Below are 22,793 nucleotides of genomic sequence, written 5' to 3'. Positions count from 1 at the left end.
ACACCTACACCCCGTCCGCACCGCAACCAGCTAGACACCTACACCCCCCCCATCTATACCCCACTCAGACACACCTACACCCCACCCATCGACAACCCCCCCATCTACAACCCCCACTCAGACACGCCTACACCCCACCTATCTACAACCCCCCCATCTACACCCCACTCAGACACACCTACACCCCACCCATCTACAACCCCCCATCTACACCCCACTCAGACACACCTACACCCCGTCGGCACCGCAACCAGCTAGACACCTACACCCCCCATCTACACCCCACTCACACACCTACACCCCGTCCGCACCGCAACCAGCTAGACACCTACACCCCCCATGTACACCCCCTCAGACACACCTACACCCCACCCATCTACAACCCCCTCATCTACACCCCACTCACACACCTACACCCCACCCATCTACAACCCCCCATCTACACCCCACTCAGACACACCTACACCCCGTCCGCACCGCAACCAGCTAGACACCTACACCCCCCATCTAAACCCCACTCAGACACACCTACACCCCACCCATCTACAACCCCCCCATCTACACCCCACTCAGACCCACCTACACCCCGTCCGCACCGCAACCAGCTAGACACCTACACCCACATCTACACCCCACTCAGACACCTACACCCCACCCATCTACAACCCCCCCATCTAAACACCCACTCAGACCACACCTACACCCCGTCGGCACCGCAACCAGCTAGACACCTACACCCCCCATCTACACCCCCACTCAGACACACCTACACCCCCCCCCCCATCTACAACCCCCCATCTACACCCCGCTCAGACACACCCTACACCCGTCCGCACCACAACCAGCTAGACACCTAACCCCCCATCTCCACCCCACTCAGACACACCTACACCCCACCCATCTACAACCCCCCCATCTACAACCACCGCTCAGACACACCTACACCCCGTCGCACCGCAACCAGCTAGACCACTACACCCCCCATCTACACCCCACTCAACACACCTACACCCCACCCATATACAACCCCCCCCCATCTACACCCCGCTCAGACACACCTACACCCCGTCCGCACCGCAACCAGCTAGACACCTACACCCCCCCATCTACACCCCACTCAGACACACCTACACCGCACCCATCTACAACCCCCCATCTACACCCCACTCAGACACGCCTACACCCCACCTATCTACAACCCCCCCATCTACACCCCACTCAGACACGCCTACACCCCACCCATCTACAACCCCCCATCTACACCCCACTCAGACACACCTAACCCGTCCGCACCGCAACCAGCTAGACACCTACACCCCCCATCTACACCCCACTCAGACACACCACCCCACCCATCTACAACCCCCATCTACACCCACTCAGACACACCTACACCCGTCGGACCGCAACAGCTAGACACCTACACCCCCATCTACACACCACTCACACACACACCGTCCGCACCGCAACCAGCTAGACACCTACACCCCCATGTACACCCCCTCAGACACACCTACACCCCACCCATCTACAACCCCCTCATCTACACCCCACTCACACACCTACACCCCACCCATCTACAACCCCCCCATCTACACCCCACTCAGACACACCTACACCCCACCTATCTACAACCCCCCCATCTACACCCCACTCAGACACACCTACACCCCACCCATCTACAACCCCCCCATCTACACCACACTCAGACACACCTACACCCACCCATCTACAACCCCCCCATCTACACCCCACTCAGACACACCTACCCCCCGGCCGCACCGCAACCAGCTAGACACCTACACCCCCATCTACACCCCACTCAGACACACCTACACCCCACCCATCTACAACCCCCCCATCTACACCCCACTCAGACATACCTACACCCCACCTATCTACAACCCCCCATCTACACCCACTCAGACCACACTACACCCCGTCCGCACCGCAACCAGCTAGACACCTACACCCCATCTACACCCCACTCAGACACACCTACACCCCACCCATCTACAACCCCCCATCTACACCCCACTCAGACACACCTACACCCCGTCCGCACCGCAACCAGCTAGACAACTACACCCCCATCTACACCCCACTCAGACACACCTACACCCCACCCATCTACAACCCCCCCATCTACACCCCGCTCAGACACACCTACACCCCGTCCGCACCGCAACCAGCTAGACACCTACACCCCCATCTACACCCCACTCAGACACACCTACACCCCACCCATATACAACCCCCATCTACACCCCACTCAGACACACCTACAACCCCCGTCCGCACCGCAACCAGCTAGACACCTACACCCCCCCATCTACACCCCACTCAGACACACCTACACCCCACCCATCTACAACCCCCCCATCTACACCCCCGCTCAGACACACCTACACCCCGTCCGCACCGCAACCAGCTAGACACCTACACCCCCCATCTACACCCCACTCAGACACACCTACACCCCGTCCGCACCACAACCAGCTAGACACCCTACACCCCCCATCTACACCCCACTCAGACACACCTACACCCCACCCATCTACAACCCCCCCATCTACACCCCGCTCAGACACACCTACACCCCGTCCGCACCGCAACCAGCTAGACACCTACACCCCCCATCTACACCCCACTCAGACACACCTACACCCCACCTATCTACAACCCCCCATCTACACCCCACTCAGACACACCTACACCCCGTCCGCACCACAACCAGCTAGACACCTACACCCCCCATCTACACCCCACTCAGACACACCTACACCCACCCATCTACAACCCCCCCATCTACACCCCGCTCAGACACACCTACACCCCGTCCGCACCACAACCAGCTAGACATCTACACCCCCCATCTACACCCCACTCAGACACACCTACACCCCACCCATCTACAACCCCCCCATCTACACCCACTCAGACACACCTACACCCCGTCCGCACCGCAACCAGCTAGACACCTACACCCCCCATCTACACCCCACTCAGACACACCTACACCCCACCCATCTACAACCCCCCCATCTACACCCTGCTCAGACACACCTACACCCCGTCCGCACCGCAACCAGCTAGACACCTACACCCCCCATCTACACCCCACTCAGACACACCTACACCCCACCCATCTACAACCCCCCATCTACACCCTGCTCAGACACACCTACACCCCGGCCGCACCGCAACCAGCTAGACACCTACACCCCCCATCTACACCCCACTCAGACACACCTACACCCCACCCATCTACAACCCCCCCATCTACACCCCACTCAGACACACCTAACCCCGTCCGCACCGCAACCAGCTAGACACCTACACCCCCCATCTACACCCCACTCAGACACACCTACACCCCACCCATCTACAACCCCCCCATCTACACCCCACTCAGACACACCTACACCCCGTCGGCACCGCAACCAGCTAGACACCTACACCCCCCATCTACACCCCACTCACACACCTACACCCCGTCCGCACCGCAACCAGCTAGACACCTACACCCCCCATCTACACCCCCTCAGACACACCTACACCCCACCCATCTACAACCCCCCCATCTACACCCCACTCAGACACACCTACACCCCGTCGGCACCGCAACCAGCTAGACACCTACACCCCCCATCTACACCCCACTCACACACCTACACCCCGTCCGCACCGCAACCAGCTAGACACCTACACCCCCCATCTACACCCCCTCAGACACACCTACACCCCACCCATCTACAACCCCCCCATCTACACCCCACTCACACACCTACACCCCACCCATCTACAACCCCCCATCTACACCCCACTCAGACACACCTACACCCCACCCATCTACACCCCACTCAGACACACCTGCACCCCGTCCGCACCGCAACCAGTTAGACACCTACACCCCCCATCTACACCCCACTCAGACACACCTACACCCCACCCATCTACAACCCCCCATCTACACCCCACTCAGACACACCGAACCCCGTCCGCACCGCAACCAGCTAGACACCTACACCCCCCATCTACACCCCAGTCAGACACACCTACACCCCACCCATCTACAACCCCCCCATCTACACCCCACTCAGACACACCTACACCCCGTCGGCACCGCAACCAGCTAGACACCTACACCCCCCATCTAAACCCCACTCAGACACACCTACACCCCGTCCGCACCGCAACCATCTAGACACCTACACCCCCCATTTACCCCCCACTCAGACACACCTACACCCCGTCCGCACCGCAACCATCTAGACACCTACACCCCCTATCTACACCCCGCTCAGACACACCTACACCCCGTCCGCACCGCAACCATCTAGACACCTACACCCCCCATTTACACCCCACTCAGACACACCTACACCCCTTCTGCACCTCAACTATCTAGACACCTACACCCCCCATTTACACCCCACTCAGACACACCTACACCCCTTCTGCACCTCAACTATCTAGACACCTACACCCCACCCATATACAACCCCCCCATCTACACCCCACTCAGACACACCTACACCCCACCTATATACAACCCCCCCATCTACACCCCACTCAGACACACCTACACCCCGTCCGCACCGCAACCATCTAGACACCTACACACCCCATTTACACCCCACTCAGACACACCTACACCCCTTCTGCACCTCAACTATCTAGACACCTACACCCCACCCATATACAACCCCCCCATCTACACCCCACTCAGACACACCTACACCCCACCTATATACAGCCCCCATCTACACCCCACTCAGACACACCTACACCCCACTCAGACACACCTACACCTCGTCTGCACCGCAACCATCTATACAGCTACACCCCACCCATATACCACCCCCCCATCTACACCCCAACCACATACAAATATCCATATAGAGAAGCTATAGAGAAAGTAGATAACCCTCAGGCCATTTATAGAAATGTTTTTAGTTCTCATTTAAAGTAAAGTTAAGCAGTAGTGAATACTGTGCAAAAAATGGTCTGTATGAAAAGCACTTCAGTCAATACAACATTACAAATATAAATATATACTCAAATTAAATAAATCACTATAAAACAATTGAGTCTTTAAAAATAAATCAACCAAACCAAGAGTTATAGTCTCATTACCATTCCTTTACATTGATTTATATAAATCTATAGCCTCCACATGCAAGTGCTTCCTTTAGCTGGAGGAGGTTCCCACAGGAGGCGAGTCCTCTCTTCCCTGTGCTCTTGGGAGCACCAATGCTGAGGGCTTATAGCTGCAAGTCCCTGCCAATGGCGCATTCAGTCTTAATATGCTATGATTGACTGAAATCTTGCTGTTGTTGTATAGTTGATTTAAAAAAAAAAAAAAGGAATCAGTAGGATATGAGAGTGTCATGAATGTTACCGGTTTCAGAGTAGTAGCCGTGTTAGTCTGTAGTCGCAAAAAAGAAAAAGGAGGACTTGTGGCACCTTAGACTAAAATTTATTTGAGCATAAGCTTTCATGAGCTACAGCTCACTTCATTGGATGCATTTGGTGGAAAATACAGTGGGGAGATTTATATACACACAGAACATGAAACAATGGGTTTTATCATACACACTAAGGAGGAAAAAAGGAGTGCTTGTGGCACCTAGTGATCAGTTAAGATGAGCTACTACCAGCAGGAGGGGGGGGGGGGAAGGAGGAAAACCTTTTGTGGTGATAATCAAGGTGGGCCATTTCCAGCAGTTAACAAGAACGTGTGAGGAACAGTAGAAGGTGCGGTGGGGGGAGAAATAACATGGGGAAATAGATTTCAGAGTAGCAGCTGTGTTAGTCTGTATTCGCAAAAAGAAAAGGAGTACTTGTGGCACCTTAGACTAACCAATTTATTAGAGCATAAGCTTTCGTGAGCTGTAGCTCACGAAAGCTTATGCTCTAATAAATTGGTTAGTCTCTAAGGTGCCACAAGTACTCCTTTTCTTTATGGGGAAATAGTTTTACTTTACGTAATGACCCATCCACTCCCAGTCTCTATTCAAGCCTAAGTTAATTGTATCCAGTTTGCAAATGAATGTTACCATACATGTAGGTTTATCCCACAACAAAATATTAACATTATATTTCAGCTACTTGTTTCTATTGATTCTATATTGTGAATGCGCTTATGGTAACTTTTACTATAATTATTTTTTGTTATAAACCACAGAAGCATCCTTCCAGAATGACAGAGAACCAGCCACACAGCAGTATTCAGATATCAGAACCAAGTACCAATGGCTTCCCTTGGAAAAAACTGTCCTCTTTAGAAAAGCGAAAGTTTCCTGCGGAAGCCACTGTGACCTTTCACAACATCTGCTACAGAGTGAAAGTGAAGAGTGGCTTTTTATGTTGTCAAAAAGCTGTTAATAAAGAAATTTTGAAAGATATCAAGTATGTATTTAAAAAAATATCTAGTGTATGTTAATTTTGTTTTCTTTTTCATACAACTTAGTCAACAACCTCATGTCAACATCCATCAGATAGATTCAGGAATGATTGAAGAAATTACTGTAAGAAATACAGTTTTTGAATTCACACTTTGTATGTTAACTTTTGTATTTGTTTATAAAACATAATGTGATATTGATACATTAATACATAAGAGGGTTACAACATGAGTTGTGTTGTTTAATTTAAACTTAATTCTGTACCAATATATTACTAGTTGGATGCATTATTAATTTAATAAATGTTGTATGATAATTTGGAAAAAAAAAGAAATTATCTGAGCTGGTAGTTTAGGACCCTTATACAGAAGCGTTGTTTACAGCACAGCAAAGAAATTCCTCAGTTCAGTTGGAATTTGTGATTCATATTGAAACTCTGATGTATTTGAAAAAAAGAAAAGGAGTATTTGTGGTACCTTAGACTAACAAGTTTATTAGAGCATAAGCTTTCGTGAGCTTCAGCTCACTTTATCGGATGCATACAGTGGAAAACCTTTATGCTCTAATAAATTTGGTAGTCTCTAAGGTGCCACAAGTACTCCTTTTCTTTTTACAGATACAGACTAACATGGCTGCTACTCTGAAACCTGATGTATTTGAGAGTTTGAAAAACAGCTTGCAGGTGCTTAACTCAAGGCCCATCTTAGTTCTGATGGCAAATAGCTGCCTAGTCAGGTTCGTGTGCAAGTCACCAGTTTGTAGGCACAACTGGAAGTTCGCAGGAAAAAAGTAAATGTCCATGCTAAAGTAGGTATGCAATTGGACCTGAACTTCGGGAGAAAAAGAGGAGCTAAATGTGGCTTAAAAAAAAGCCTCTAAAATTGAAATACAATTTTGTATATTTGAAAACTAAAAAATTATAAAATTTTTTTTTCTAGCAAGTAATTTTATTTCACATAGCTGAGGAACTTCACCAGTTCCCAAAGGATTTTGTTTTTACAACAGACAAACAAACAAGGCCTTCAAATTAAATGAATTAGTCTACAAATAAAACAGTGACTTCAGGAAATGTTGCTTTTGTTTGCAGTGGGATTATGAGACCTGGCCTTAATGCAATTTTGGGACCCACTGGCAGTGGCAAATCTTCGTAAGTGTTGAAGCAATGAAAGGTCTTGTTTTACGTTATCTGTATTCCTCATGTTGAGAAACCATGCCAAACAGAAAATGTGCCTGCATACTTATAGTACGGATGATTAGGAACACAAAAGCCAAGTGTTCAAAGTGGCTTCAACCCAAACTCTTAATTAGAATGCCCCAAATTGCATTTTTATCACCCAAAAGACAACTCAGATTTCCATGCTCAAAAATAAGGTATCTGGAGTTCAGCTACTTGATTTAGTTGTACAAACAAAATCTGTGATGTAAATCTAAGTTTTAGAAACTTTTCCAGCAGGCATAAATTACAGCAGCTCATAGGCTGCTCAAACCTTTGACAGGGCCAGCAAAAAGGCTCCCTAAAAATCAGGGAGCCCTAACCCTGACAGTTCCACCTCTGCTTATTGGGTGAGCAGATCTTGTCAGAGGAGACAAACTGAGCTTGCATTTCAGCATCAAAATTGCGTGTGCAACACATTTTGTTAACTGGATTTGTATGCCAAATTTATCTTCCACCTGTTCAAAGATTTATTCTTCAGAACCCTTTTGGGAGCCTGATTTTCTTTTTCTAGGCTATTGGATATCTTAGCTGCAAGGAAAGATCCTCACGGACTCTCTGGAGAGATTTTGATAAATGGAGCTCCTCGGCCTGCCAATTTTAAATGCATCTCTGGATATGTGGTACAGGTAAATGAGCCTGTAGCTACTCCCTGCCTTTACTGTTTTAACCTCCCTCCAAAGGGAGGGAGGGAGAGATACAGACACACAATCTGGATTAATAATAACCACTAATTATTCATACAGACCTGTGATGAGAATTATGGTATAAAATTTACTGACAAAATAACCTGATACAAAAATGTAGAAACCAGTATAGTGTTTTACTCTTTTTCTAGTGTCCCAATTTTTGATATTTTTTTCCTGTTGTAAACGAACACCTCATGTGATGTTCGGTAGTTTTTCCATTTTCTACTTCACTTTGGTTATTATATTGTATCATCCTGACTGAATTTCACCTGAATTTGAACTTATTTTCATTGGCCTCAAAGACTACAAGAAGATGTTAAAAACAGTGAAATCCTTCTCTTATTTTCAACCTAATTGTTTTTAATTGTTGCTGAAAATTTGCAGGAAAATGACCTGCAGTTGCTGATTGTTTCAGATTTTTACATTTATTTCAATATTTTATTACAGTGTTGTCTTGAGGTGTAAGTCAGGGTAAGGGTCCAACTGTGTTAACTTTGTACAAAGTTATCTACATTGTACAGTTTTTTCATTTGTCCTGTTACTTTTGTATTCAGATTTCTGCTTTGCTCTTTTTGCCTCCAAGTGCAATATCCTAGAGAGAGCTTAGGGCATGTCCACACTGCTACTGGGAACAAGCCTACTAGCTAGCTTCACTCAAGTTAGTGTGCTAAAATAGCAGTGTGCATGTTGTAGCTCTGGAAGAGATTCAGACTCATCACTTCAGTTCAGACTGAGGGGGTCAGGTGATCTTGAAAGCCTGAGCTGCAATGTCCACACTACTATTTTTAGCACAGTAGTTGGAGCAGAGTTAGCGTGAGTCTGTCTACCCTGACTGGGAAGCTCACTTCCAGCTGCAGTGTAGACATAGCTTTTCAGGTTTAGTTATGGGGAGAGGGAGTGTGACTTCTTGTAGGGACTGTCCAGAGTAGGGACCATATTGGAGTTTTAGTTGACTAATTATTCCTAGTAAATTTGGCGGGTGTGTGTGGAGGGCTGACAGGCTGACTTGTGGAAGAGTAGCAGCAGATTATGGATCAGCCATGTATGACCAAAAACTAGCTTTGGAAGCTTGTAAGTTTGCTGAATTTTAAGTCTCCTTAAGATCAATCATTTTTTTTAAATAAGAAAATTCAGATAACTCCTGGAGTCATATTTGAGAGACCACCATTTAAAAAGACATTGTCGTAGTTCAGGCTCCAACTGTTCGCTATCTTAAGTCTGAACATTATCCTATCTAGCTAAAATACCATCTGGATGCTACATGCCAGATTGTGGGCCAAGATATAAAGGTGTAAAGCAGAGTAACTCCATTAAAATCAATGAAATTATTTTGACCAACGCTACAGAGATCAGAAAATGGTCCTACCTACTTTTTTACCTTTTCTGAGAAATTACTCCTTCTAGAGTCAACATTAATGTGGGATCAGCACAAAACCAATGTTTTGTACCCCATCTTTCATATGCTTCTCCACGTGGGGCTTGTTCCATGGACATTCCTTCATCTTTTCAGTTGATATCACCTGGCGCTAGCCAGCTGGCCTTTTCCATCTTTGGGGAGCTGCCACAGAGGACGACACTCTCCTACAATTCCAAACTAGGTACTGTAATCTTTTAGGGAAAGACTACTGCCCTCCCCTCATTTTGCAGAGATTAGGTCCAGCTGGCAAACTGAGTCAGCTGGGCTCTGACTTTACAGACAGAGCGCAGGAAAACTCCATATCCAGTGGACATCATTTCCCCTTCCCTGGTGAATCCATACCATATATAGCCTTTGATTCATTAGCACAATGCATTCCCATTCTTGGGGGCGGCGCTTTCTATCCTGGAGTATACCTGCCAGCCATGGTCTTGGATTCCCTAATGTGGTGAAACTCCATCCATTCAGAGGATGGCCTTTCCCTGTCCTGGGGTTTCCCACATAAGAAGGTCATACTGGATCAGACCAAAGGTCCGTCTACCCCAGTATCCTGTCTTCTGACAGTGGCCAATGCTAGGTGCTTCAAAGGGAATGAACAGAACAAGTAATCATCAAATGATCCATCCCCTGTCACCCATTCCCAGCTTCTGGAAAACAAGCTAGGGACACCATCTCTGCCCATCTTGGCTAATAGCTATTGATAGACCTATCCTCCATGAATTTATCTAGTTCTTTTTTGAACCCTCTTATAGTCTTGGCCTTCACAACATCCTCCGGCAAGCAGTTCCACAGGTTGATGATGCGTTGTGTGAAAAAATATTTCCTTTTGTTTGTTTTAAACCTGCTGCCTATTAGTTTCATTTGCTGGCCCTAGTTCTTGTGTTTATGAGAAGGAGTAAATAATACTTCCTTATTTATGTTCTCCACACCAGTCATGATATTACAGACTGCTATCGTATCCCTCCACCCCAAATGTGGTTTTAGATTATCTAGCACTGGGAATCCAATCCACTAAGGGTTTGGGCTTCTGTTTCTTGAGAGGTTTCCAGAGACCACAGCCAGGCATTCTCCAGCACTAGGAAACAGACCACTAGATGTTGGGACTTCTCTGTGCTGGGGAATTTCCCTAGTTCATGGGCATGAAATCCCTCAGCACAGATAACACTGTGAGAAGTTAAACAATGTTAATAAGATTTCAAAAGTAAAGAGCATTTAATTCTAAAGGATGAGGCATAAATCTGAAAAGACATTGCTTGTTGATGGAAAAGCTCTGTTGGACTCTTGCATCAAAAGTATCATATTTGTGAACTTTGGTCTTGTAGTTTTCGTTTCCTGCAGATGTTAATGCTTATTTGTTACAATACTGTAGCATGGTATAAATAAAGGAAAATTTAAGCTTCACCTCAGTCCCTGGAAAAATCATGGAGCAGATCCTCAAGGAATCAATTCTGAAGCACATAGAGGAGAGGAAAGTAATCAGGAACAGTCAGCATGGATTCACCAAGGGCAAGTCATGCCTGACTAATCTAATTGCCTTCTATGACGAGATAACTGGCTCTGTGGATGAGGGGAAAGCAGTGGACGTGTTGTTCCTTGACTTTAGCAAAGCTTTTGACACAGTCTCCCACAGTATCCTTGCGAGCAAGTTAAAGTAGTATGGGCTGGATGAATGGACTATAAGGTGGATAGAAAGTTGGCTAGATTGTCGGGCTCAACGGGTAATGATCAATGGCTCCATGTCTAGTTGGCAGCCTGTATCAAGTGGAGTGCCCCAAGGGTCAGTCCTCGGGCCAGTTTTGTTCAATATCTTCATAAATGATCTGGAGGATGGTGTGGATTGCACCCTCAGCAGGTTTGCAGATGGCACTAAACTGGGAGGAGAGGTAGATATGCTGGAGGGTAGGGATAGGATACAGAGGGACTTAGGCAAATTAGAGGATTGGACCAAAAGAAATCTGATGAGGTTCAACAAGGACAAGTGCAGAGTCCTGCACTTAAGACTGAAGAATCCCATGCACAGCTATAGACTAGGGACCGAATGGCTAGGCAGCAGTTCTGCAGAAAAGGACCTAGAGGTTACAGTGGACGAGAAGCTGGATATGAGTCAACAGTGTGCTGTTGTTGCCAAGAAGGCCAATGGCATTTTGGGATGTATAAGTAGGGGGCATTGCCAGCAGATCGAGGGACGTGATCGTTCCCCTCTATTTGACATTGGTGAGGCCTCATCTAGAGTACTGTGTCCAGTTTTGGGCCCCACACTACAAGAAGAATGTGGAAAAATTGGAAAATGTCCAGCAGAGGAGGACAAAAATGATTGGGGGACTGGAACACATGACTTAAGAGGAGAGGCTGAGGGAACTGGGATTGTTTAGTCTGCAGAAGAGAAGAATGAGGGGGGATTTGATAGCTGTTTTCAACTACCTGAAAGGGGGTTCCAAAGAGGATGGATCTAGACTGTTCTCAGTGGTAACAGATGACAGAACAAGGAGTAATGGTCTCAAGTTGCAGTGGGAGAGGTTTAGGAAAAACTTTTTCACTAGGAGAGTGGTGAAACACTGGAATGCGTTACCTAGGGAGGTAGTGGAATCTCTTTCCTTAGAAGTTTTTAAGGTCAGGCTTGACGAAGCCCTGGCTGGGATGATTTATTTGGGGATTGGTACTGCTTTCAGCAGGGGGTTGGACTAGATGACCTCCTGAGGTCCCTTCCAACCCTGATATTCTATGATTCTAAAACTTGCTAATATTTTTGTGTCTTGTAAGAATGATGTGGTTATGGGAACCCTGACAGTGAGAGAAAATTTTGAGTTCTCAGCTGCGCTCCGTTTGCCAAGTACTGTGGCTGAACAGGAAAAGAAGGAACGAGTGAACCAAATCATCAGGGAATTGGATTTGGCCAAAGTGGCAGATTCCAAGGTAACTACACGTGGCATAGCATGACATGGTATTTAATATTACCAAACAAAAAGCTGAGGTATGAGAAAGTTAGCATTGTAATTACATAATATTTATCAAACAAACCAACCTCACTAGAATGTTGTAGTTACAATCAACAAACATTTGAAAAGCAGGAAATTCGGAGTTAAGACAACCTTAAAGTATACTTGTACTCTGAAAAGAAACTTGAAAAATGGCATTGTGTTGTTCTGTACATAGTATCTCAGTGATTTCTATATCAAATGTGTTCCATTTAAAAAGTGTTTTTTTTAACTTCTGTCTCTGTAGTTAAACCCTGGGTTCTGTACATGAAGCTGAGTTCTTTCTTTCTAGCACATCATCACCAATAATAAAGATATCAAATGATGCCTTGTGATACTTCAGTGAATGGGGGATGTACAGATGTCACTGATTGGTTGAGCAAATGGAAGTTAGTAAATTCTGTTAAAAGAACAGATGACGTCTCAGTCTCTCTCATAGGAGTAAAAAGCAGTACAAATTATTTTTGTCCTGAAAGTAACCAGATTTGACTTAGCATACATGCAGGGAGCAGACCTTTTGACTTAGAAGGTGCATTTTTACATACTCACTTTTCAGAATAGAACTGCACTTTGCTCCTTGACATCCCACCATTTGTGGCACCATTCACACACTGTAAATACAGGTCCATACATATTTTTTTAATCCTGAGGTGCTTAGAAGTCCTAGGGATTAACAGCATAGGGACAGATTTTTCTTGTTTTAAATTTACAGCCTTCTAATAAGGCGCTTTTTTAAAAAGCTACCTAAATTTACAATCTTAACTTGATCTTAATGGATTTTTTTGTTAGAAAACTGGTACATTTTTGAAGCATTGCTATAATTTCATCTCTTAATCATGTGAATGTTTTTGTTTCATATAAATATTTCTGATCTAATGCCTGAAGTTAGCCCTAATATTTTCCTGGATTTTGAGAATGTTAATTAATTAAGAAATCTCCTTTTAAAGGTCTGCTTCTTTTGCACTAGGTTGGCACCCTGTTTATTCGTGGTGTATCTGGGGGAGAGAGAAAAAGGACCAATATTGGAATGGAACTCATTACTGACCCTGCAGTCTTGTTCTTAGATGAACCAACTACTGGATTAGATGCCAGCACTGCCAATGCTGTCTTGCTGCTCCTGAAAAGGTGACTGCAATGGAATCACTGGGAAAGAACAATCTGGTCTTTGATAGAAGTATACACTCTAAACATATCTTAATTGCAGATACAGTATATAAATAGTCATAGCCTGATGTATTGGTTTATGATTGGGTTATTCCCATGTAAGGGAAGGGAAACTGCAAGCTTCCACAAATGGAATTTCCTTCTAATTCTGCATTCAGCTAGTGTAGTGCATTAGCGGTCATCCTTCCCTCTCTGGCTCAGTGGGAGGCCACTCTGCCTCACCACATCACTGGGGCACTGCCCCATTTCAGGGAAGTTGTGATTCAAGCGATGGGGTCAAGGCCCTTCTGGCAGAAGAGAGTAGGGCAAACAAACAGTCTCGGGGCTCCAGCCCTCAGCCAGGACAGAGGAATCAAATAGTCTAAGAAAGTTCAGGCCTTCAGGCAGCGTGGAACACCAAACAGTCTGTAATCCTCGTGCAGGCCGACCACAGACAAATGCAGGCCCTTTGGCCCAAGGTGGGGAATCTGTCCACCCTACTGCACCAGGTCCTAGCCCAGGGCCCTAACAGTGGCAAATGGTTCCACCGAGTCAGCGAGGAATCCAGTCACAACACACTGACCTGGATTTAGGCAGCAATACAACCGGACCATAGCTGGCCATCCCTGGGCTACTTTCTGCTTGCCCATCATCATGTACCTGCAACTCAGGATTGTCCCTGGCCTCTTCGGCATATGTGGTGAGTGGCAGTTCTGGCAGTTCTTTGCCTGGGTCAGACTCCTCCAGTGGCAGAGCATGGCAAGGCACAGTGCAGGTTTTGCTCCAGGGAGCTGCAGCAGCCAGGAAACATTTGCTCCCTTCTCTGACTCAAACTCAACTGGGTTAAAGGCTCTCCCTTTTATACTTCCTGCCCCACCCCTTAGCTTTCTGCAGGAGGGGGTGAGGCTAATCTGGCTCCGCCCACCAGGGATCACAGAGTGGCTCCTCCCCCTCTGACTCAGTGGGAGGCCAATCTGCTTCACTACAATGGGTCAGACTCTTGTCTCCTGTCCCACAGCCCACACTGTCCCAAAAGGGCCAGGGAATTTGGACCAACAATCCTTTTGGAGGATCTGCCCAGGGAAAGGAACTTTGATATAGAAATCTCATGCATCCACAGTTACCTATCCTGCCAGGTCTCAATATCCCTGGGACAGCTCTCTGAATAGTGTCAGGTGTTTGGAGTGGGTGAGGAAATGCCACACCTCTTAGAAGGAAGGGCATTGCTAGTTACTTTACACTTATGTAATCAAACTCTGCATAGTTTTGTCCTGTAGGTATGGGAGTTTAGAATCTAGCCAAGACTTGACGTTCCCTACTTTCTCTTTGTCCCACCTCCTAAGGGCCTTAGGATTTGGCCCTTTTAAACTTTCTTCTGCTTTGTTTGCTCCATTATATCTTGTAAAGAAATATGCCACTTATCCCAAGATGTTACAAATATTTGCACAAGAATTTATTTTCTATAAATCGTTCGTTGGAAAATGTGGCCTTTCACCTCATGTCACATATCAAATCATCAAGAGAATAATGAATGCTTAGGTACACATCATGAGAATAATTCATTTAAGGGAATAATTTATGGATAGTGGGCCAAATTCTGAGGTCCATATTCTTCCTTTACTCAGTTTTTACTTAAGCTACTACTGAAATTAATGGGCACTTGCGTAAGTAAGGCTTGAGTAAAAATTGAGAGAGGACTCCAGGATTTGACCAGATATGCTTGTCATTACTTCAGATTGAGTGGTATTAGCCATTCATAGCAGAAAGAAAATAGAAGAGAAAAGGAATAGTTGCAGATATTTAATGCCTCTCCTATTTTGTGGTGGTTTTTGTTTTTTGTTTTTTTGCATTCAGGATGTCAAGTCAGGGGAAAACAATAATTTTTTCACTCCATCAGCCCCGGTACTCCATATTCAGATTGTTTGATAGCCTGACGTTACTGGCTGCAGGAAGCCTGTTGTACCATGGCCCTGCTCGGAATGCTCTGCAGTACTTCAAATCTATTGGTGAGCTTTCAAAGGGAGCTTTCAAAGTCACAGTGGTGGTCTTCCAGCATATTGTATTGATGTTGGCCTCTAGCCTTCCACATATTATACTGATTTTGACACAAATTCTCAAAGGTAATTAGGCACCTAACTCCCACTGATCTCAGTGGAAGTTAGGCACCTAAATACTTCTGAGGATCTGGCCCTACTGTGTAAGTAAGGAAAGATATCTTGTTTAAAAATGCATTCAGTATTAAAAAAAGGAGCAAATACTGTTTATTTAAGACATGAATCCCTGTCACTGTGACCTCTGAGATTGCGGAGTATGGTAAAAGCTTTATATCCCAAGACCAGCGTGGGCATATGTAATCATCAAGGCTCATTATCTTCCTGTTGTGCTTGCATCAAAAGTGGACTGTGAGATATAAACACTATTAAGATACAGCAATTTTTAATATTTTAAACCACCAAATGTCTTCTAACCACATATCCTAATTCAAAAGTCTTTTCAGTGATGTGAAATAATGTGCTTAAAATGTTTATCTGAATATTCTAATAGACTCTGTCAGAGCAATGGGGCAAGCATGTTCCAGAGTCAATGGCACACAACTAATAACATCCTTCCTGCAAATCCTGGATGTTTGTATATAAGGACTTTTGAGCAAGAGCATCTCAGCCAATTGCAGCTGTTAAGAATGCATATAGAGAGAGACGTTGTTCATTAGGTAGCCAAGTCCCAAATCTTGCAGAATTTGATACATTACTATCGATACCTTAATTGCATCCAGAAATGAACAAGAGGAAGCCTGTTCACACCTTGGAGAACTGATCTAATGTTCTCTGTACAGCCTACCCTGCTAAATAAGTGAGCAGCTGCATTCTGAACCAAATATAATTTCTAAATGGTCTTTAGATTCATAGATACTAAGGTCGGAAGGGACCATTCTGATCATCTAGTCCGACCTCCTGCACAGCGCAGGCCACAGAATGTCACCCACCCACTCCTATGAAAAACCTCACCCATGTCTGAGCTATTGAAGTCCTTAAATCATGGTTCAAAACTTCAAGGAGCAGAGAAGCCTCCCTCCAGTCAACCATGCCCCATGCTACAGAGGAAGGCAAAAAAACCTCCAGGGCCTCTCCAATCTGCCCTGGAGGAAAATTCCTTCCCGACCCCAAATATGGCAATCAGCTAAACCCTGAGCACATGGGCAAGATTCACCAGCCAGATACCCAGGAAAGAATTTTCTATAGTAACTCAGATCCCATCCATCTAATATCCCATCTCAGGGGATTTGGCCTATTTACCCTGGATATTTAAAGATCAATTACTTACCAAAATCCCATTATCCCATCATACCATCTCCTCCATAAACTTATCGAGTAGAATCTTAAAACCAGATAGATCTTTTGCCCCCACTGCTTCCCTTGGAAGGTTATTCCAAAACTTCACTCCTCTGATGGTTAAAAATCTTCGTCTGATTTCAAGTCTAAACTTCCTGGTGGCCAGTTTATACCCATTTGTTCTTGTGTCCACATTGGTGCTGAGCTTAAATAATTCCTCTCCCTCTCCTGTATTTATCCCTCTGATATATTTATAGAGAGCAATCATATCTCCCCTCAACCTTCTTTTAGTTAGGCTAAACAAGCCAAGCTCCTTAAGTCTCCTTTCATAAGACAAGTTTTCCATTCCTCGGATCATCCTAGTAGCCCTTCTCTGTACCTGCTCCAGTTTGAATTCATCCTTTTTAAACATGGGAGACCAGAACTGCACACAGTGTTCTAGGTGAGGTCTCACCAGTGCCTTGTATAACGGTACTAAAACCTCCTTATCCCTACTGGAAATGCCTCTCCTGATGCATCCCAAAACCGCATTAGCTTTTTTCACAGCCATGTCACATTGGCAGCTCATAGTCATCCTATGATCAACCAATACTCCAAGGTCCTTCTCCTCTTCCGTTACTTCTAATTGATGCGTCCCCAACTTATAACTAAAATTCTTGTTATTAATCCCTAAATGCATAACCTTACACTTCTCACTATTAAATTTCATCCTATTACTATTACTCCAGTTTACAAGGTCATCCAGATCCTCCTGTATAATATCCCGATCCTTCTCCGAATTGGCAATACCTCCCAGCTTTGTATCATCTGCAAACTTTATTAGCACACTCCCACTTTTTGTGCCAAGGTCAGTAATAAAAAGATTAAATAAGATTGGTCCCAAAAACCGATCCCTGAGGAACTCCACTGGTAACCTCCCTCCAACCTGACAGTTCGCCTTTCAGTAGGACCCGTTGCAGTCTCCCCTTTAACCAATTCCTTATCCACCTTTTGATGTTCATATTGATCCCCATCTTCTCCAATTTAACTAATAATTCCCCATGTGGCACGGTATCAAATGCCTTCCTGAAATCTAGGTAAATTAGATCCACTGCATTTCCTTTATCTAAAAAATCTGTTACTTTTTCAAAAAAGGAGATTAGGTTGGTTTGGCACGATCTACCTTTTGTAAAACCATGTTGTATTTTGTCCCATTTACCATTGACTTCAATGTCCTTAACTAATTTCTCCTTCAAAATTTTTTCCAGGACCTTGCATACTACAGATGTCAAACTAACTGGCCTGTAGTTACCAGGATCACTTTTTTTTCCTTTCTTAAAAATAGGAACTATATTAGCAATTCTCCAATCATTCGGTACTACTCCTGAGTTTACAGATTCATTAAAAATTCTTGCTAATGGGCTTGCAATTTCAGGTGCCAATTCCTTTAATATTCTTGGATGAAGATTATCTGGGCCCCCCGATTTAGTCCCATTAAGCTGTTTCAGTTTCGCTTCTACCTCTGATATGGTAATATCTACCTCTATATCCTCCTTCCCATTTGTCATGCTACCGTTATCCCCAAGATCCTCTTTAGCCTTATTAAAGACTGAGGCAAAGTATTTGTTTAGATATTGGGCCATGCCTAGATTATCTTTAACCTCCGCTCCATCCTCAGTGTTAAGCGGCCCCACTTCTTCCTTCTTAGTTTTCTTCTTATTTATATGGCTATAGAACCTTTTACTATTGGTTTTAATTCCCTTTGCAAGGTTCAACTCTACTCGACTTTTAGCCTCTCTCACTTTATCCCTACATCTTCTGACCTCAATTAGGTAGCTTTCCTTGCTGATCCCTCCCATCTTCCACTCCCTGTATGCTTTCTGCTTCTTCATAATCACCTCTCTAAGATGCTTGCTCATCCAGCTTGGTCTACAACTCCTTCCTATGAATTTTTTCCCCTTTCTTGGGATACAGGCTTCCGATAGCTTCTGCAGCTTTGATTTAAAGTAATCCCAGGCCTCCTCTACCTTTAGATCCATAAGTTCTTCAGTCCAATCCACTTCCCTAACTAATTTCCTTAATTTTTGAAAGTCAGCCCTTTTGAAATCAAAAACCCTAGTTGCAGATTTATTTTTGTTAATCCTTCCATTTAGTTTGAACTGAATTAGCTCATGATCACTTGAGCCAAGATTGTCCCCTACAACCATTTCTTCTATGAGGTCCTCGCTACTCACCAAAATTAAATCTAAAATGGCATCCCCTCTAGTCGGTTCAGCAACTACTTGATGAAGGAATCTATCAGCTATCGCATCTAGGAAAATCTGAGCCCTATTATTATTACTAGCACTGGTCCTCCAGTCTATATCTGTGAAGTTAAAGTCTCCCATGATCACGCAGTTTCCATTAGTATTTACTTGATTAAAGACATTAAAAAGGGCTCTATCCATATCCAAATTAGATCCCGGAGGTCTATAGCACACCCCAAGCACTATCGTAGGAGAGGCTTTACTAGTTTTCTTCCCCAATGTAATTTTTGCCCAGACGGACTCTGTCTTATCCATTGCATCGCTTCTTATTTCTTTACATTCTACCTCATCATTGATATACAATGCTACTCCACCCCCTTTACCTTTGTTTCTGTCTTTCCTAAACAGCACATACCCTTCAATACCTGTAGTCCAGTCATGACTACTATTCCACCATGTTTCTGTTATCCCTATAATATCTGGTTTCACTTCCTGCACCAGTAGCTCTAGTTCCTCCATTTTGTTACCTAGACTCCTCGCATTGGTGTACAAACATCTTAATTTTTGCTCTTTGGCCTCGCTCACATTTTGTACCCTATTAGGCACAGTCATTCTACAGCCAGTATAACCTATTAGACTAGTATCCACACCGCCATCGCTCCTTATATACATTCTCCTACCCATGGCTGTATCCTTTCTTACTTCATCTTCTTCCCTCTCAATGCTAAAATCTGGTATGGAGATTTTCTGGACATCTCCCATCCATCTCCCCCCAATTCCTAGTTTAAAGCTCTCTTTATCAGTTGTGCCAGCCTCGATCCTAGAAGTCTATTTCCTTCCCTACTCAGATGAAGTCCATCCGGAGAGAACTGACCTCTGTCCGTGAATGCCTCCCAGTGGCCATACATCCCAAAGCCCTCCTTATAGCACCACTGCCTAAGCCATCTGTTGACAGTCATAATCTTGTCAGACCTTTGTTGCCATTCTCTAGGAACAGGAAGGATCCCGCTAAAGATCACCTGAGCCTCAATTTCCTTAAGCGTCTTCCCCAGCCTAGCATAGTCTCCCTTGATACTTTCCAGCGAGAATCTGGCTGTATCATTTGTTCCCACATGAAGGATAATTAGGGGATTCTTTCCCGCTCCCTTTAGGATCCTTTTCAACCTCAGGTCTACATCCCGTATCTTAGCACCCGGAAGACAGCACACCCTTCTATTCTCAGGATCAGCTCTAGTTACAGGCCTGTCTATTCTTCTCAATAAAGAGTCCCCGATCACATAGACCTGCCTTTTCCTGGTGACAGTGCTATTCTCTAGTCTCTCCCCTGTTCCCTCTGGCTGCAAGTTCTTTCCATTCCTATTTTCCCTTACAATCCTCTTCAACCCATCCTGTATCCTCCTGGGGCTCATATTTGGTGTAGTCTTCCTTGACTCTCCCCCTTTTCCTATAGGACTAGCCTCTCTTCTCTTCTTCCTTACCCTTCCACCTTCAACAAGTACCTGCTGAGCCCCTTCTTCATTTTCCAACTCTGCAAACCTATTCCTAAGCTCTATTTCTCCTTCACTAGCCCGTCTTTTTCTCTGCCTGGTTCTTTGAGTCACATGTTTCCACTGACCACTTTCCTCATCCAGTCTCTCCTCAAAATTCCCCAGCCCTGCTTCTATCTGTGAGTCTGAGCTTTTCCTTTCACATACCTCATATCTTTGCTCCATCATCTGCTCAAACCCCTTCCTAAACTCAACCAGACTTTCCACCTGCATCTCCAAACCTCGGATCTTTTCCTCCATCAGCTCTATCGGACGACATTTCATGCAGAAAAAACTCTTACCGGTTCCCCCCTCCAGGATCATGTACATACCACAGCTACCACACATCCAGTCATCCTCAATGTGTCTTTCACTACAGGAGTCACTCCCACAGCTGCCTCTATATCTGTCATCTCCTTCCCACCTAAATCCTGTTAATCTGGGAAACACAAGCCACACCAAAAAGACCACACACCCCCCAGCAAAAGCAAACCCCAAACAAGCACCACAAGCCAAACTCCCCTTTCAAACTCCCACTCAAACTCCCCTGTTTAGAGCTCTGATTGCTAGCTCCTGTGCCGCTGCAGCTGTTTGAATCTATGAAACAATGGGTTTTATCATACACACTGTAAGGAGAGTGATCACTTAACATAAGCCATCACCAGCAGTGGGGGGGGGGGAAGGAGGAAAACCTTTCATGGTGACAAGCAAGGTAGGCTATTTCCAGCAGTTAACAAGAATATCTGAGGAACAGTGGGGGGTGGGGTGGGGGGGAGAAATAACATGGGGAAATAGTTTTACTTTGTGTAATGACTCATCCATGCCCAGTCTCTAGTCAAGCCTAAGTTAATTGTATCCAGTTTGCAAATTAATTCCAATTCAGCAGTCTCTCATTGGAGTCTGTTTTTGAAGCTTTTTTGTTGAAGGATAGCCACTTTTAGGTCTGTGATCGAGTGACCAGAGAGATTGAAGTGTTCTCCAACTGGTTTTTGAATGTTCTAATTCTTGACGTCTGATTTGCGTCCATTCATTCTTTTACGTAGACACTGTCTAGTTTGACCAATGTACATGGCAGAGGGGCATTGCTGGCACATGATGGCATATATCACATTGGTAGATGCGCAGGTGAACGAGCCTCTGATAGTGCGGCTGATGTGATTAGGCCCTATGATGGTGTTCCCTGAATAGATATGTGGACAGAGTTGGCAATGGGCTTTGTTGCAAGGATAAGTTCCTGGGTTAGTGGTTCTGTTGTGTGGTGTGTGGTTGCTGGTGAGTATTTGCTTCAGATTGGGGGGCTGTCTGTAAGCAAGGACTGGCTTGTCTCCCAAGATCTGTGAGAGTGATGGGTCATCCTTCAGGATAGGTTCTAGATCCTTGATGATGTGTTGGAGAGGTTTTAGTTGGGGGCTGAAGGTGATGGCTAGTGGCGTTCTGTTGTTTTCTTTGTTGGGCCTGTCCTGTAGTAGGTGACTTCTGGGTACTCTTCTGGCTCTGTCAATCTGTTTCTTCACTTCAGCAGGTGGGTATTGTAGTTGTAGGAGTGCATGATAGAGATCTTGTAGGTGTTTGTCTCTGTCTGAGGGGTTGGAGCAAATGCAGTTATATCGTAGAGCTTGGCTGTAGACAATGGATCGTGTGGTATGATCTGGATGAAAGCTAGAGGCATGTAGGTAGGAATAGCGGTCAGTAGGTTTCCGATATAGGGTGGTGTTTATGTGACCATCGCTTATTAGCACCGTAGTGTCCAGGAAGTGGATCTCTTGCGTGGACTGGTCCAGGCTGAGGTTAATGGTGGGATGGAAATTGTTGAAATCATGGTGGAATTCCTCAAGGGCTTCTTTTCCATGGGTCCAGATGATGAAG

At 45.3% G+C, this 22,793-nt stretch overlaps 1 protein-coding gene across 1 annotated transcript in view; it reads left to right on the top strand.

Moving 5' to 3' along the window:
• Positions 1-4,848: 4,848 nt before the first annotated feature.
• Positions 4,849-22,793, top strand: part of LOC119855032 (broad substrate specificity ATP-binding cassette transporter ABCG2-like) — a 39,951-nt gene continuing 22,006 nt past the window's right edge. The window contains exons 1-7 of the mRNA XM_043513501.1: positions 4,849-5,393; positions 6,054-6,414; positions 7,498-7,557; positions 8,138-8,252; positions 12,490-12,642; positions 13,672-13,829; positions 15,702-15,853. Of these exons, the coding sequence (XP_043369436.1) occupies positions 6,149-6,414; positions 7,498-7,557; positions 8,138-8,252; positions 12,490-12,642; positions 13,672-13,829; positions 15,702-15,853 (904 nt within the window). The 5' untranslated portion in view covers positions 4,849-5,393; positions 6,054-6,148. The remainder of the gene's footprint in view (positions 5,394-6,053; positions 6,415-7,497; positions 7,558-8,137; positions 8,253-12,489; positions 12,643-13,671; positions 13,830-15,701; positions 15,854-22,793) is intronic.

This window comes from Dermochelys coriacea, chromosome 4, assembly GCF_009764565.3.
Source record: "Dermochelys coriacea isolate rDerCor1 chromosome 4, rDerCor1.pri.v4, whole genome shotgun sequence".
Lineage (NCBI taxonomy): Eukaryota > Metazoa > Chordata > Testudines > Dermochelyidae > Dermochelys > Dermochelys coriacea.
Note: the sequence above shows the minus strand (reverse complement) of the source record. Positions and strands in the feature narration are given on the sequence as shown.